At 42.2% G+C, this 18,508-nt stretch overlaps 1 protein-coding gene across 5 annotated transcripts in view; it reads left to right on the forward strand.

The window, feature by feature from the left end:
• The first annotated feature begins 7,084 nt into the window (after positions 1-7,084).
• The window catches only part of RNF24 (ring finger protein 24), a 97,364-nt gene continuing 85,940 nt past the window's right edge, over positions 7,085-18,508 (forward strand). Inside the window, exon 1 of one of the 5 annotated variants that reach the window (XM_060186927.1) lies at positions 7,085-7,273. In XM_060186927.1, coding sequence (XP_060042910.1) covers positions 7,242-7,273 — 32 coding nt within the window. In that variant the 5' untranslated portion in view covers positions 7,085-7,241. Of the gene's footprint in view, positions 7,321-18,508 lie in introns of all 5 variants that reach the window. The other 4 variants (XM_060186937.1, XM_060186950.1, XM_060186933.1 and 1 more) reach the window with 4 other exon arrangements.

The following is an 18,508-nucleotide window of genomic DNA, read 5'->3' on the forward strand; positions in this document are numbered from 1 at the left end:
AATAAGGGCAACAAAAGGGGAAAAGATGGTCTCCGGGAGTAGTGGATTAGTGGTGCAGGCACCGAGCCCAGCAATAACCCTGGAGGCAAAAAAAAAAGTCTAGATAGGCTGAAAACAGAAAAGAAGCAGACTGCTATAGTTCCCTGAGTGAGTTATAGGAAAAGAAGGCTCACTTCACTCCCCTTTTCAAACTCAGACCTAAGAACTCTGTAAAGAGAAAAAAGGCAGTGGCACAACTGAGTGGGAGAACTCTGCAAGAACAGGAATGGTAGTGGTAGTGATGTTCTAAGGGCAATGGCAGTGGAAGAGACTGTGTCTGAAGTTGCAGAAGGAACTGAGCTAAGCTGCTCACTTTATAGCACAGATCCTACTTAAAAGTCCCCAAGTGGCCATCCATAAGCAGTGGAAAGGACGGAAGTCACTGGAATAAACTAAACACTCCAGTCTCCTTATCACTGGGCAGACAGGATGGGGGGTGCGCCACATGGTTCTTCAATGAACCCTCAGCAGGATGGACCCTTGGAAGTTGCCCGCAGCAGTAACTGTTCCACCAGCATACCTTAGTATTGACTATTCTCCCTTCCATTTCTTCTTTCCCCATTTGGTCATAATTTCCTGGAACTGATTCCCAAGTAAATCATTTACATCCTAATCCTTATCTCAAGATCTTCTCCTGGGAGAGTCTACCTGAATATAGGTGTCCAATCCAAAAGCAAGTCTGAGCAGGCTGCCCCACCCCTGGGAAACTATGCCTCTATTTCTATCTGTGTTGGTATCAATTAGGAAGCTTCCACACAAAATCCTGAGTACATTTATATTTGCAGAGGCTCTGAGTTCTGTCTAGGTGATTGGGCCTATGTGTTCTAGGAATACAACACAAATGATTGGTGGCTGAGAAGACAGAATCCTTGACTGCACCACTCTAAGAGTAGACACACAGCTCAGCCCAAAGTAAAGGACCTGCACATAGGAAGCTACACTTGCTGCCTCATTCACACCGTTGCATAGTTGTACAAACACATCCTGCACTAGAAGCAATTCTGTCCTCCATGAGCAGGGTCACACTCCAATTAGAAGCTGCACAGGCTGTTGGAGGGAAGGACCACTGGGAAAGTTCTAGTAGTAGGAGACCAGAATGGGGACTCTTTTGAGTCCTTGAAGGAAGGAGCTCGGGTAACACAGAAGCACACCTTAGGGTCTCACAGAAATGAGGAAACTCCTCTGCTGACTTGTCCAAGGGGTCAAAGCACTCAATGTCAACCCTTGAAGTGACCATTCAAGCTCTCAATAATTAAGATTTTGCCTTCATTGGCTAGGCAGTCATTCAACAAATTGGTATTAAACACCAGGCCAAGTCACAGTTCCCTCTACCTCTTTAGATGACTAAAACCAGTCTCTATTTTCACTATAGGTACCATACAAAAAGGCTCCATTCTGAAATTAGTCACAGATACTTGATTGAAAATCAGGGGGTCAGCCAGTGGCACATCTGGTTAAATGCACAAGTGTAAGTGCAAGAATCCACACAAGGATCTGGGTTGGAGCCCCCACTCCACACCTGCAGGGGGGAAGCTTCACAAGTAAGTGAAGTAGGTCTGCAGGTGTCTATCTTTCTCTCTCCCTCTCTATCTCCCCCTCCTCTCTCAATTTCTCTGTCATATACAATACATGGAAAAAATTAATTATGAAGATAATAAATAAATAAAATCATATGTTCTTTCTTTCCCTGAATGTAGAGAAATGTTGCAGTATTTCTGACCATATGATTAAGGGACAAAGTTTTTTGAGAAATAAGTTGGGGGTGAGAAATACATTTAAAAGCAATATAGGAAGAAGATGGGAAAGTACAGGGAAGGAATCAGAGAAAAAAAAAAGAAAACCTTTAAAGCCCTAACCAGTGAGGCTTTTCTCAACCCTTCTATCATAGCAACAAAAGAATATATTAGCTTTGAAAAAAGAGCCACCATATCAAGCCCAAGGTACATGTTATTTTGGGGTACTCACCTAAACTGTCCAGACCTCCCTTACTGCATCCTCACCTCCACCACCATATGTATTTTGTTCAGAGAGGTTGTTGGGAATTGTGAGGGGGAAATAAAGTATTCTTTATTACTAGGAAGATAGAATCACAGACAAGCTGGTGAATCATCAGATAGAGGCACGAAGAAGCAGAAAACTCTAACTATTCCTCCTAGGAAAACTAAGAACAATTCACTACTGGGCACAGAAAGGCAAGATTCTGCCAAACATGCTATTAAAATGTAAGGCCAGGTTCTGCCTGTTCCATACCAAGGGGAGACTTCCTCAATGATCCAAAAAAGCAGTTGATTAGGTGAGTTGATGACTGAACAACATTTTAGCAGCTGAGAGAGTTTGCTTGATAGAGTGCATAGTTTACCATGAGTGAAGACCCAGGCTCTAGCCCCACAGTACCCTATAAGAAGACCATGGACAACAAGTGCTGTGGTATCTCTACTCTTTTTCTCCTTCTCTTCTACTCTGTCTCTATCTTAAGTTAAAAAGGGAAAAGATGGGAGTTGAGCAGTAGCGCAGTGGGTTAAGTGCGCAGGTGGTGCAAAGTGCAAGGACCTGCTTAAGGATCCCGGTTCAAACCCCTGGCTCCCCACCTGCAGGGGCATCTCTTCACAGGCAGTGAAGCTGGTCTGCAAGTGTCTGTCTTTCTCTCCCCCTCCCTGTCTTCCCCTCCCTCTCTCCATTTCTCTCTGTCCTATCCAACATCAGTAATAATTACAACAATAAAACAACAAGAGCAACAAAAGGGAATAAATAAATAAATATTTTTTAAAAAGGGAAAAGATGAATCCCACCAGGACTGGTGGAGTCACACAGGCATGAAGCCCTGGCACATAAAAATAATTGTGTTCTCTCCTTTCCTATCCTGGATCAACTAGGAATACCAAAGAAAATCACCTGGGACCACAACAAGGCAGGACCAGAATGACTTCAGGAACCCACCAAACCAACAGTGAGTGCAAACACGTGTGGCTTGTGGACAGGGAGGAGCCTAAGGAGAGATTGAGCCACTGGTAACAGTCCAGCAGTTTACCAGTTGAGGCACCACCTCCAGTCAGTTTCACCAACAAAAAGACTGCTGAAGGGAGGAGAGGACTTCCCTAAGACTCAGCAAATGCAACTGTGAGTCTCCTTCGCTACTGCCCTCAGAGGCTGGAGCAGCAGGGGGGAGGCCCTGTGCTGACATCTGGTACCAAAGAACTGACTAGGAAACCCAGGAGAAGAGCTACACCTCAGTGGCCTAGCAGTGAGGCTGTATAATAGGAGCCTTTCCACATTGTTCTCCTGATGAGAACATGGTGAATAATTGCCTCAGAACCTACAGACTATAAAAGGGACTTGTTGCTAAAACAATCTTGAGAAGAAAGAACAGAACTGGAGGCATCACACTCCCAGATCTCAAATTGTATTATAGGGCCATTGTCATCAAAACTGCATGGTACTGGAACATGAATAGACACACTGACCAGTGGAATAGAATTGAGAGCCCAGAAGTAAGTCCCCACACCTATGGACATCTAATCTTTGACAAAGGTGCCCAGACTATTAAATGGGGAAAGCGAGTCTCTTCATCAAATGGTGTTGGAAACAATGGGTTGAAACATGCAGAATGAAACTGAATCACTATATTTCACCAAACACAAAAGTAAGTTCCAAGTGGATCAAGGACTTGGATGTTAGACCAGAAACTATCAGACACTTAGAGGAAAATGTTGGCAGAACTCTTTTCCGCATAAATTTTAAAGACATCTTCAAAGAAACTAATCCAATAACAAAGAAGACTAAAGCAAGTATAAACCTATGGGACTACATCAAATTAAAAAGCTTCTGCACAGCAAAGCAAACCACTACCCAAACCAAGAGACCCCTCACAGAATGGGAGAAGATCTTTACATGCCATACATCAGATAAGAGTTTAATAACCAACATATATAAAGAGCTTGCCAAACTCAACAACAAGACAACAAATAACCCCATCCCAAAATGGGGAGAGAACATAGACAGAATATTCACCACAGAGGAGATCCAAAAGGCTGAGAAGCATATGAAAAAATGTTCCAAGTCTTTGATTGTCAGAGAAATGCAAATAAAGACAACAGTGAGATACCACTTCACTCCTATAAGAATGTCATACATCAGAAAAGGTAAGAGCAACAAATGCTGGAGAGGGTGTGGGGTCAAAGGAACCCTCCTGCTCCACCGGTGGGAATGTCAATTGGTCCAACCTCTGTGGAGAACAATCTAGAGAACTCTCCGAAGGCTAGAAATGGACCTACCCTATGATCCTGCAATTCCCTTCCTGGGGATATATCCTAAGGAACCCAACACACCCATCCAAAAAGATTTGTGTAAATTTATGTTCTTAGCAGCACAATCTGTAATGGCCAAAACCTGGAAGCAACCCAGGTGTCCCACAACAGATGAGTGGGTGAGAAAGTTGTAGTCTATATACACAATGGAATACTACTCAGCTATTAAAAAAAAGTGACTTCACCATTTTCAGCCCATCTTGGATGGAGCTTGAAGAAATCATGTTAAATGAAATAAATCAGAAACAGAAGGACGAATATGGGATGATCTCACTCTCAGGCAGAAGTTAAAAAACAAGATCAAAAGAGAAAACACAAGTAGAACCTGAACTGGAGTTGGTGTACTGTACCAAAGTAAAAGACTCTGGGGTGGGAGTGGGGAAGAACAGGTCCAAAAAGGATGACAGAGGACCTAGTGGGGGTTGTATTGTTTGTGGAAAACTGAGAAATGTTATGCATGTACAAACTATTGTATTTAGTATTGAATGTAAAACATTAATCCCCCAATAAAGAAAATTTTTAAAAATCCAAAATAATAAGTAAATACTTTTAAAATAGCAATGATAATTAAGAGGGGTATCCCTGAAAATAGCAACTGAACATGACTCCCGTTCCTTACATTCTTTCTCCTTCCCCACCTCTCCCTTAGCACCACTCCCAACCTCCCACACCCCCACTCCCCAGTTCTCACAAGGACAGAGGACACCAAGCTGGAGCTATTCCACCCCCAACCATACTGCCCATTTGGACTAGTGAATTTCTAGCCAAGCTTTCTAAATAAACAAACAAAACAGGTCTCTAAACAGAGCATGGGAAGAAAACCACAAAAAGGGAGAGGAAAGAAAAAGAGCCTTTCTCTCCCTCTTTGGTTCACCAGAGAAGATCAGCTCCTCCAAGAACCACTGCAGGACCACTGTGCTCCAGGCACATGCTTGGTCTCTAGGAAACACTGTTTCTGTTATTGAAGGTTTCACACTCTCACTGGGGAGAGAAATATGCGAAAGTGTGCCTGGTACTGAGAGGTGAGTGGGTACTGGGTGTAAGAGAGAGTTCCAAAAGAAAGCCTGCCAACAAGGGAGAGGTGCTGAAAAACTTGATTTAAAAAATATTTTTTATTGTTGGTGTGTGTGTGTATGAGAGAGAGAGAGAGAACCAAGAACCACTCAGCTATTTGTGGTGTTCCATTTTGTTGCACGAAAGGTGCCACTGAGCCACCTCCCAGGCTCCCAGAAAAACGACTTTTGAGTGTTCCTAGGTTAGCTATTGCTTTCCTAGTAGAGGGAACAACAGGAACACAGACCCAGAGAGTGAAACTCCATGAATGCAACTCTGAAAATGGATAAATATAAATGATGGGTAGGGGAGTTAAAGAGGAAAAGACAGTTACGCTGGAAGAACTGTATGCTGTATGGTCTGATTCCCATAAGAGTGGACTGAGATCCCACTACCAGTCCCAAAGAGGTGAAAGACTGAGAGGTATTAGCAACCAGAACTGAGGTTAATATGGGAAGAGAAAGAAAGTGGGGAAAAACCCTTAACCTGAGGCTTCAAAGTTGCAAGTTCAATCCCTTGCACCACCATAATCCAGAGTTAAATAGTGCTCTGGTGAAAACAAACAAACAAACAAACAAATAACCCTTGGGTAACTGGCTCAGTGACAGGGAGGATAGGTGTGGGACTGATGGCTCTAGAGGGAGAAAAGGTCTGTACACATCTCTTTGCAACACTAGATAGCACCTCTCTCTACAGTTCTCACCTTGGGGGAGCTGAGACCGCTGTGTAACTCCAGAAACACTCATCTATGGCTCGCTCTTTCTTTGCTTCCTTCTTGTTTTGGAGGGTTATGGTTGTCACTGCAGAAGGAATTTGCCTGTAGGCACTATGCATGGTGGCTTTTGCTTTCCAGGGGTGGCAATCATTTCTGAAAGCCCTGAGCTATAGTGTCCACACACTCAGCTGAGAAACCTCAGAGACCATGGCTGCCAGGCCTGTTGAGGGACCCCAGTCTCGCTCAAGGTCTCTGTGACTCAGGAGTAGCAGAATCATGGGGTTGAAAACAGGAAGGTTTCTCTGCAGAAGTACTGCCTTCCCCAGACACTTGAAGGTGCTTCCGATAGACTCTAGGCCTTGGTATGACACGAAGGGTTGAGTCCCCCCACCCCCGCCCCGGAACAACTGAGGTGGGGAGAAGAAAAAATGGGAAACGGGGGATTGAGGACCAGGTCAGTGTAAGTAAAGGAAAGCATCGTTTCTTGCACACACCCCTCTCCAATATCCGAGAAGATTCTAGGTCTTCTCTGTCACAGCGTTCCCAGCACTCAGCTGAGAGGAACTGCAGCAAGAAGCAAACAGATGGAGGAAGGGTGGGGTGTGCACAAATTCCTCATCCTCAACACGCCTATCCCCACGCATTGGGGGTTTGATAAGACCGGATCCTAGGAAGGAGGTGGCACGCCAAGCTTCCACTTTCTAATGTTTGTAAGGGCATGCAAAAATGAGGGTCTAACAGATCCCAACAAACCTCATCTGAATAGATGAGGGAAATGCAGAGTCTATCTGCCACTTTCTCTCAGCGGCACATCCCCGTCAGGCTGGACGAGACCAGGCCGGGGCCAAGGAGCGACGTGCCGCGCCTGCGCACTGCAGACTCAGAAGCTCGAGCTCCGGCAGCGAGGTGGGCGGGGGCTGCCGGGGCATCCGGGTCCCTCACCCCGCCCCCGCTGCATGAATGAGAGGCGCGGCGCCCGCCCCTCCCCCGCCGGGCCCGCCCCTCGCCGGGGGCCGCCGCGCGCTCCTTGCCGCCGCCGCCACCTCAGCCGCGCTAGATCGCGACGACGCTCTTCGCCCGCAGCCCGCCGCCTCGCGCTGCCCAGCGCTGCCCTGCGCCGTCGGTTCCGCATGCCCGCAGCAGCCGCAGCCGGCGCGCCCGTGTAAGTGAGACAGCAAGGATGGGGGCGCCGAAGACTATCGGCCCCAGGTTGGAATTTGGGGACCGGGGGGATCGGGATGCTGAGGAGACCGCGGGCCCGCGCGTGCCTGCCCCACACACTCCCATCTGGGCTGCGGCTGGGGACGCGGGGTGGGGGGGCGGGAGCCCCGGCCGGGGACAGCGGACCGGCGCGGGAGTCCCGCACAAAGGGCGGCGCGGGGCTGTCACCGGGAGGTCACAGAAGGGAGGCTCGCGGCGCCCCGGGCAGCGGCCTGGGAGCGGGGCGGGAGGGGGGCGAGGACGGCGCGCGGGCGTTGGGGACGCGCCTGGGGGGGCGGCGTGGCAGTGTTTTCCTGGTCCCCGTGTGCTCCTCCCCTTTCTTTGTGGCGTTGGTGTCCTGCCCGTTTGTCACTGTGCATGGCTGTGGTCTGTCTGCAGTGAGTCCTGAGCTCGCTGGTTCCTCCAAGTCTTGTGGTTGCTGACTTGGGGGCGGTATGGAGGGGGGGGGGGTCTTGTGCGTGTTTCACAGCTGGAGAATGAGGGGCTCCCTTTGTTTCCGGAGATCGTTTGTGCGTGCGTGTTAGGAAAACAAACCAACTTGTATCAAAAAAAAAAAAAAAAGGTTATGAGATGAAAAGGCAGATTTCATTAGACCGTCATCCAGTTCTGTCTCTGCCGCTCTTCAAACTGTATTTTTGTTTATTTCTTAACTGTAAAGCTAGTGAGTTTGTTGCTGGAAGAATAAATGAGTCTCATATATCTGTGTGTCTAGAACATTTTGCTTTGGTGAATGGTAATAAATGCTTTTCTGTCTTCATGGGAATGTTCCAGTACATATAAGACATTGCTTTCTGGGTTTGGTTCATTGATCACATATGCTTATATTCTTTCTTTTCCTCATCTTCTTTTTTGCGCCTCTGTAGAACTACTCATATCTTAGGACACTTCTCAGCACAAGTTGATTTTTTTTCATGCCTCCCTGTATTAATAAGGTGGTCCAGCTTCCATATGTTCATGAGAAGATGGTCTAGCAAGTTCTCTCCACGTCTTTTTTCTTTCTTTTTATATTTTCCCCAGTGCCTTGGCAGAGGGTTTTATTGCATACCCTGGCATGTGCCCTTGCTTTGATCTGAATTTTCCTGTGTTCTCTTGTCGGTTTGTGCTGCCTAGTTAGCTCAATGGCTCCTCTTACCGGACTGCTGGAAAACAGAACACCTTTTTATCGTTGTCTGCATCCCCAGAGAAAACTGCAGCTTCTATCTGACTGTTGTGTTGCTGAAGTCATGAGGAGCTACAGTTAATATTGATTGATTGATTGATTGATTGATTGATTGAAAAGAGGCAGTTGTAGCAGCACCGGCTATGCTCTTTCGATTTTTTTTTTGGGTCTTTATAAATAAGATTTTATAAATTTTATGAAATAGTTGTTTTAGTTGCACCTCCAGTTTATTTCCTACCCTTACAATTTTGCAGTTATTAGATGAGTTTAAAAAAAAGCATACCTCCAAAATACATTTTTGTTATGATCTTTTGATTCAAAACATATGATAAAAAGTAAGAGGAGCTTATTGTATAACAAATAACTGGTTCAGTTTTCTTTAATGTTCTCTTTAAAATTAGTTTGTAGGGAGTCGGGAGGTAGCGCAGCGGGTTAAGCACATGTGGCGCAAAGTGCAAGGCCCGGCGTGAGGATCCCGGTTCAAGCCCCCCGGCTCCCCACCTGCAGGGGAGTCGCTTCACAGGCGGTGAAGCAGGTCTGCAGGTGTCTTATCTTTCTCTCCCCTTCTCGGTCTTCCCTTCCTCTCTCCATTTCACTCTGTCCTATCCAACAACGATGACATCAATATCAACAATAATAAAACAACAAGGGCAACAAAAAGGAAATAAATTTTTAAAAATTAGTTTGTAATTACATGTATTTCAATTCCTGATAATTTTCAGTGTGAAATGAAATATAAAACAAGTGTCTGTGTATTTGAAACATTTGCCTTTTAACTTGAAAGGGAAAGTTTCCATTGGATGGATCAGCATCTATTTTTCTTGATAAAATCGGACCTTATCTTCCCAGGATCAAATTCTTGCTTCATAATAGTTAAAATAGTAAAGGCTGATTTTTCAAATTTAGAAATTGTTTGGTTTTGTGATATAGAATTTAATTTTAATACATATGAATTTAATTCAAAATAAATTAATGTAAAAACGAGATTTGTGGCTCATAAGATGCAGAGCAGGCAGAGCTTGCATGCACAAGGTATGGAGTTTGATCCCCATCATCACATGCTAGAGTGATGCTTTGTTTCTCTTTGTGCTTGTCTCTATTTTTTTTTTTTAAGATTTTATTTTATGAGAAAGACAGGAGGAGAAAGAAAGAACCAGACATTACTCTGGCACATGTGCTGCCAGGGATGGAACTCAGGACCTCATGCTTGAGAGTTCAAAGCTTTACCACTGTGCCACCTCCCCGACCACAATTTTTTTTTTTTTTTTTTTAACCAGAGCACTGATCAGCTCTGGGTGGTGCAGGGGACTGAACCTGGGACTTTGGTGCCTCAGGCTTGACAGTCTGTTTGCATAACCATTATGCTATCTACCCCTGCCTGTCTCTCTTTATTAAATCATTAAAAAATAAATTAATAAAGCAACGACTTCATCACTGGGGAGGTAGCTTAGTAGGTGGAGTACAAGGCTTCCATATATGAGACTCAGGTTAGATCTACAGCACCACATATGCCGAAGCAGAGGCAGAACTGTCACTGCTCTCATTAAATAATTAAATATTAAAAACTAACCAAGGGCATAATTAACTAATGTCATTAGTATTAAAGCAATTCTGATAATTTATAAGCTCTATACGTGTTTTATAAATCCTCTTGGAACAAACTATAAGGGGAAGTCTTAAGTAAACAAAGTAGTATGACGGGAACTATCACTGAAATATGCTTGCATAGTATCATAGTATTGTGGAATTTTGATTTTGCAAGAATGACTTAGCTATTGTTTGTATCAACAAAGGAGCCTGAAGATATCCTTATTTTATTTAACATACTAAATCAAAATTATTGATGCATAGTTAAGCATGTCTGTATGATGATTAAAGAAAAATTCTAAAGCAATTTCTTATCAAAATAGTAAACTATGTTAAATTATCTTTTAGCAGTAAATGTATTCTGTATATTCATTTGAATTTCTAATGCTATGTTAGTAGTGTTAATACCATGAAAAATACATTTTGGGAGTCGGGCGGTGGCGCAGCGGGTTAAGCGTATGTGGCGCAAAGTGCAAGGACCGCATAAGGATCCCGGTTCTAGCCCCCGGCTCCCCACTTGCAGGGAATTTACTTCACAGGTAGTGAAGCAGGTCTGCAGGTGTCTTTCTCTCCCCCTCTCTGTCTTCCCCTCCTCTCTCCATTTCTCTCTGTCCTATCCAACAATGATGACATCAAGAACAACAGTAATAACTACAACAATATAAAAAGGGCAACAAAAGGGAAAATAAATAAATATTTTAAAAAAGAAAAAAGAAAAATACATTTTGTTGCCCAGTGCTAGGGTATTTTGTTTTCTCAACAATGTCAGATAACAAAAGTAGATGTTCCCCCTTGAACATTTACTGGAAATAATTGTTTTGGGGGCCAGCAAGATAGCTCACCTGGTTTGCCATGTATACAACCCAGGTTCAAACATCTGTCCCTCACAGAACTAGGGGAAACTTTGGTGCTGTGATGTTTTCCCTCTTGCTGTCTGTCTCTGTCTTTCCCTTTCTACCTTAAAAAAGTTGGCCCAAAGTGGTGAAGCCATGATGACAACAACAAAAAACTGTTTTCTGTTTGGATTGGCAGGCATTTTCATTTCTTCTTTTTTTTTTTAATGGAGCACTGCTCAGCTCTGGCTTATGGTGGTGTGGAGGATAAAACCTGGAACCTTGGAGTCTTAGGCAAGAGTCTTTTTGCATAACCATTGTGCAGTCTCCCCTGCCCAGCAGGGGATTCTTATTTTCTAAATATTTATCTATTTTGCTAACAGGGTTATCTCAGGGGCTCAGTGCCTTCACTATGAGTCCACCACTCCTGGCTGCCTTCCCCCCTCCCCCTCACACACACACACTTTTTCTATTAGATAGGACAGAGAGAATTGAGGTGGGGTGGAGAGAGAAAGAGACATCTACAGACTTGCTTCACCTTTCATGAAGCTTCTCTCTTTTGGGTGGGGAGCAGGCATTGAAACTCCAGTCTTGCCCATAGTAAAGTGTTTGTTGCAGTGCAAGGTGGTGGTGCACCTGATTAAGTGCACACATTACAATGTGCAAGGACCCAGATTCAAGCCTCCAGTCCCCACCTATAGTGGAAAAGTTTTGTAAGTGGTAAAGCAGGGCTGCAGGTGTCTGTCTGTCTCTTTCCCTGTCTATCTCTCACTCCCCTTTCAATTTCTCTCTGGCTGTATCCAATAATACACACAGTGTGTTGTTGCTTGACCTGCTGCAGTTTATTCTAAAATCAGTAATAATGTATTAGCTTAAACAGATGTAATGTCATTTTTCAGATTGGGCAATAGTCAAAAACCAACAATTTCATATGGTTCAACCATTTTTAGCTCTTTTGTTCCTCTGGATATTTACCTGTGTGTTTATTCCATTTTTAATATTTCTGCTGTTCTTGATTTTCTATCATTTGAATATTATGTGTGAACTTAAACTCTCCTTACCATATTGGCCCTTCTGCCCATTCATGCCCTCTTGTTTCACGTCATCAGCAATTCGTCAGGGCACCCACCACTCATGTCAGCATAAACACATATGCTGATATTGCCCATCTTTAAAACTAGAATGAAAAATATTAACCACTTTGCCCAACCTCTGTTTATTTTCATAGTAAAATGTCTCAGAAGTCTGATTTTTCTCCCTACCTGCCTTCTTTGTAATACATGGCACTCTGCTATTAACGTGACTCAACTAATTTTCATTTGTTATTTCTTGCCTCTCTGTCCTCAAATTATTGCCAAATGATAGATTGGTAAAATGCTCTACAGTTAACAGGTGAGTACCATCTACAGCACTTCCTAGCACTTGGGTCATTTGATAAATGATTTTGATTGCTTAATCAGATATTTTTACTTAAAGCCAAATCCTGCTCTGTTTATTTGGTTTGCCCAGAGTTTAGATGCCTTCTTGTCATTACACATTAGGTTTTCTTATTTGGGGGAATTAAACTTTTAAAACACCCAATACATTACCAACATATTTCTTTGAAGTAGTTATAAAATAGTGTTCTTTTCATTTACTAGCTAGCTGGGTAGATATATGTAGCAATACAAAGCCCACTCTGAAAGCTACATAAAGGAGAAAGAAAGACAGACTTTGTAGAAATTCTGAATAAGAAAAGCCATGTCCTGCCAGCACTAAGGGATTCTTACTTTTCTGCATGTTAAATTGTCTGTTTAAGTCTAATCCTTTACTATTTGTCCTAATTTTATTTTGCAGGTTTGCTTAACAATCGGGACTAATTTAGATTTTTAAGATAGATAATACACAAACTAAGATTGAGAGTGGGGAGTCCCCCTCTTATCTGAGCATTTCAGATATCCAAGTGTAGTGTTGGGTAAAATTAGGGTTCAAAAAGAATGCCAGATGGTTTGAAAGGAATTGTGAGCACTCCAACTAGTGCAGTGCTTTGAAAGCCAGCTGGCTGAGCCTCCTCTGCTCTGGAGGTAGGAACCAGACATTTTGTTTCATGCCAGCTGGCCCAGGAGTAAGCTGGCCACTGGCCTTATTTTGGTGGACCGTTCCTGGGACAGCCAGCCTGGACCCTCCATCTGCTCTAAGGACAGTCTGACACCAGAGTTGCTCTGAATCTTCATGGTGCTCCAAGAGCCGCAAGGAAAGGGAGTGACAAGGAAAGGGTGTTGCTTTTCAGATAGAATTACAAGTAAACCTCACATCAGATTATGAATTTGCTTTGGCAAAAATGTAGTACAACTTGAATGTTTAGGGATCTGATGCCATTAGCCATATTAGAGTTACTTGTTACTAAAGTGAATGTTTTTTTTTTTTTTTAGATGTGACTGTTCGGAGACAGTGTCTTTTTTTTCCCCTTTTGTTGCCTTTGTTGTAGTTATTGTTCTTATTGATGTCGTTGTTGGATAGGACAGAGAGAAATAGAGAAATGGAGAGAGGAGGGGAAGACAGAGAGGGGAAGAGAAAGATAAACACCTGCAGACCTGCTTCATCTCCTGTGAAAGGGACTCCCCTGCAGGTGGGGAGCCGGGGGCTCTGACCGGGATTCTTACGCTGGTCCTTGCACTTAACGCCATGTGTGCTTAACCCTCTGCGCTACTGCCCTAGTCCCTAAAGTGAATGTTTTTATTTCACTTCTAGTTTAATATTAACTTTTTATTATTATTATTATTTTTATCTTTATTTGTTGGATAGAGACAGTCAGATAGAGACAGGGAAAGGGATGATAGAGAGGGAGAGAGACAGACACCTGCAGCACTGCTTCACCACTTGTTTTTTCATTTTATTGGGGAATTAATGTTGTACATTCAACAGTAAGTACAATAGTTTGTACATGCATAACATTCCCCAGTTTCCCATTTAACAATACAACCCCCACTAGGTCTTCTGAATCCTTCTTGGACCTATAATCTCTCCACCCACCCACCCCAGAGTCTTTTACTTTGGTGTGATACGCCAATTCCATTTCAGGTTCTACTTCTGTTTTCTTTTCTGATCTTGTTTTTCAACTTCTGCCTGAGAGTGAGATCATTCCATATTCATCCTTCTGTTTCTGACTTATTTCACTCAACATGATTTTTTCAAGGTCCATCCAAGATTGGCTGAAAACGGTGAAGTCACCATTTTTTACAGCTGAGTAGTATTCCATTGTGTATATATACCACAACTTGCTCAGCCACTCATCTGTTGTTGGACACCTGGGTTGCTTCCAGGTTTTAGCTATTACAAATTGTGCTGCCAAGAACATATGTGTACATAGATCTTTTTGGATGGATATGTTGGGTTCCTTAGGATATATCCCCAGGAGAGGAATTGCAGGATCATAGGGTAGGTCCATTTCTAGCCTTCTGAGAGTTCTCCAGACTGTTCTCCACAGAGGTTGGACCAATTGACATTCCCACCAGCAGTGTAGGAGGGTTCCTTTGACCCCACACCCTCTCCAGCATTTGCTGCTCTTACCTTTTCTGATGTATGACATTCTCACAGGAGTGAAGTGGTATCTCATTGTTGTCTTGATTTGCATTTCTCTGACAATCAGAGACTTGGAGCATTTTTTCATGTGTTTCTCGGCCTTTTGGATCTCTTCTGCGGTGAGTATTCTGTCCATGTCCTCCCCCCACTTTTGGATGGGGTTATTTGTTGTCTTGTTGTTGAATTTGGCAAGCTCTTTATATATGTTGGTTATTAAACTCTTATCTGATGTATGGCATGTAAAGATCTTCTCCCATTCTGTGAGGGGTCTCTTGGTTTGGGTAGTGGTTTCTTTTGCTGTGCAGAAGCTTTTTAATTTGATTTAGTCCCATAGGCTCATACTAGCCTTAGTCTTCTTTGTAATTGGATTCGTTTCTTTGAAGATGTCTTTAAAATTTATGCGGAAAAGAGTTCTGCCAATATTTTCCTCTAAGCATCTGATAGTTTCTAGTCTAACATTCAAATCCTTGATCCACTTGGAATTTACTTTTGTATTTGGTGAAATACAGTGGTTCAGTTTCATTCTTCTGCATGTTTCAACCCATTGTTTCCAACACCATTTGTTGAAGAGACTCTGATTTCCCCATTTAATAGTCTGAGCCCCTTTGTCAAAGATTAGATGTCCATAGGTGTGGGGGTTCACTTCTGGGCTCTCAATTCTATTCCACTGGTCAGTGTGTCTATTCATGTTCCAGTACCAAGCAGTTTTGATGACAATGGCCCTATAATAGTTTGAAATCTGGGAGTGTGATGCCTCCAGTTCTGTTCTTTATTCTCAAGATTGCTTTGGCAATTCTAGGTCTTTTCCAGATAAACATTTGTAGCATTTGTTCTATTCTCCTAAAAAATGTGGTTGGGATCTTGATGGGGATAGCATTAAATTTGTAGATGGCTCTGGGTAGTATATTCATTTTGATGATGTTAATTCTACCGACCTATGAACATGGAATATCTTTCCACTTCTTTGTATCTTTTTCAGTTTCCTTGAGTAGTGACTCATAATTTTCAGTATACAAGTCTTTCACTTTGGTTAGGTTTACTCCTAGATATTTTATTGTTTTTGTTGCTATAGTAAAAGGAATTGATTTCTGGATTTCAGTTTCTTCTAGCTTAATGTTTGCATAGAGGAATGCCACTGACTTTTGAATGTTAATTTTGTAGCCTGACACCTTACTGTACATTCCTGATGATTTCCAAAAGCTTCTTGCTGGATTCCTTAGGTTTTTCTGTGCATACTATCATGTCATCTGCAAATAGGGAGAGTTTGACTTCTTCTCTTCCAATCTGTATTCCTTTAATTCCTTGCTCCTGCCTGATTGCTATGGCAAGAACTTCCAACACTATGTTGAATAGTAATGGTGATAGTGGGCAGCCCTGTCTAGTACCTGATCTGAGGGGAAATGCTTCCAGTTTTTCACCATTGAGTATGATGTTGGCTGTAGGTTTGCTATATATAGACTCCACTATCTTCAGGAATTTTCCATCTATTCCCATTTTTTGTATGTTGTATTTTGTCAAAGGCTTTCTCTGCATCAATTGATATGACCATGTGGTTTTTGGTCTTGCTTTTGTTGATGTGGTGGATCACATTGATTGATTTACGTATATTAAACCAACCTTTCATGCCTGGGATAAACCCCACTTGATCATGATGAACAATTATGACTGCTGTATCCAGTTGGCTAGAATTTTGTTCAGTATTTAAACATCTATGTTCATCAGAGATATTGAATATTAACTTTTAAAGTGAGATTTTCATGGTCTTTTTGTTGTCTTCTAGAATTTTGCTCATTTGGAAAAGTGAGAGTTTTTATCTTGCCCTCAAACTTATACCTATGGTTTATAGGCTTGTATGAAAGGCCAATTATGTGTGTTGCCTTAGAATCTGTCTAATTTTGTATGTTATTTATGTTTTCCTAACTAGACAGATGCTTGTATCAGATATTTCTTTCTTGAGCAAACTTAGTCATAATAATTTGAGAACAGAAGCATTATAAATACCATTGAGGTGTAATGAGCATTGCTCATTTGATGATAGTGCTTACTGAATTTTCAGAATTAAATGACTTTACCATAATCTCTCAGTTTGCTTTATGTTACCTTAAAGATTTCTCTTCAAATTTGAAGTTTTAGCAGCACTACATTACTTATGTTTGTTAAATTGACATAAGCAAACCCTAGATTTATGGACTACATATGTCTATTGTTCATTCCTAACTTTGAACATGAAAAATTATGCTCAGTAATGACACTTGATATACCCCTGAAATTTTATAATTTTATAACACACTGTTAAATCATTAATAAAATATTTTTTAAAGCTTGAAATCTCAGTATCATATAAATATTTCATCTTGATCTGAAACAAAGTTTGGCAAAAACTGCCTCTCAGACTTTATGAAAACTATGGTGTTAATGGAGTTTAAAGGCACAGAACTTTGGTGGTAGGTGTGGTGTGGAACTACACCCTGTAATCTTAAAATCTTGTAAACTGTTAAGTCACTAATAAAAATTATATTTAAAAAAAGAGTTTGGCAAATAGTAAAACACCAGTGTGTGAGCTAATGTAGTTTGTGGGAAATAAGTGGAAAGGGAAATCAAAGGTGTAAGCTCTCATTCTTTTTTGGTGTAAAAAAAGTTGCGAAACCATTTTGGAAATTTCATTCTTTTAAGTAAACAAATGTTTTCCTTTAAATTTTGTGCCTGAAAACAGACCAGATAAATTTTTTGTGACAGTATAAAAGGTTTACTTTTTTCATCATAGAAGATTATGTTAGTAGCCAGTGATGGTTTTATACCCCAAAAATCATCTTTCACATTTAAGTAGCCTAGTTAGAAACCTTTTGTGCTAGTAGATTTAATGGATTGCCCACTGAACTCCTTACATGAACCCTCAGGGGGTTGCTTATAGATGACAGAAGATCAAAAATTTAACCTATTCAAGTTCACTAGGTCAGTTTCTATGTTTATAACCCAGGTCTTCATCTTTCAAGTACCACATGTCACACCTGATGTCAACTTTCAGAAGAATACAACTGTTTACTATTCAGGTGCTACTCTGCACTAGAAATTGGGGGGGGCGGTTTAAGCTGTGCTTTAGTCTCATACATGTGCAGTGCCACTGCTGAGTGGCCAACCTGAGCTCTTCCTTTCTTTCTTTCTTCCTTCCTCCCTTTCTTTCTTTCTTTCTTTTTTTCATTATAAGAGAGAGGAGAGACTCCTCAGCATGGCTTCACTATCTGGAGCTCCCCCCAGTGGTATCCAATGGTGCTCATCCAATGGTGCTCTTATGTGGTATCAGCTCAAACCCAGGGCCTCACTAATGGTAATGCATGTGCTCAGTCCAGTGAGCTCTCTTCTGGCCTCTGGAAAACTCTTGCTAAAGAAAATTCAGAGACATTTACAAATATATATATTAAGGAGAAATTGGGAGAAATCTACATTCTTCTTCTTCTAGCGTTTGCCCTTCTTCCGTAGCCAGTCAACAGCGTCAGGTTGAAAGCTGTCAGGAGCTGCTTGTTGCTGGCTTTGAAAGTGACTGGGATCCATGTGGATTCAGTCGGCTAGGAAGGATCGTCAGTTTCCCCAATGAATGGGTACTCACGGCATGCACCACGGGAAGGTCGATCCAATGCATCCCAGAAATCTACACTATTTATTTTGATAGCCTTGAAATAATTAACCATTGTGGAACTAGTACAGTAAGTAAAAATAGCTTGTAAGAATTGGATTAGGGCAAAGGGGCTATGTAATTTTGTGAAGGTTTTTTGTTTCTATTTTGCCAGCAGTAGTTATCACTGGGGGCTCCACTCCTGTATGATTCCTCTGCTGCCAGTAGACTTTATTATTTTCTTTTCTCTTTCTCTCTCTTTCATAGAGAGGGAAAAGAGACACTACTTTTCTATGAGAGAGAGAAAAGAGACACTACAGCACTACTTCACCACTTACAAAGCTTCCCCTATGCAAGTGCTTTCATGTGGTGGCTGGGGTTACAGGCCTAGGTCCTCATTAAGTGTATGCTCTACTGGATGAGCTG

This window comes from Erinaceus europaeus, chromosome 1 (genome assembly GCF_950295315.1).
Source record: "Erinaceus europaeus chromosome 1, mEriEur2.1, whole genome shotgun sequence".
Taxonomy (NCBI): domain Eukaryota; kingdom Metazoa; phylum Chordata; class Mammalia; order Eulipotyphla; family Erinaceidae; genus Erinaceus; species Erinaceus europaeus.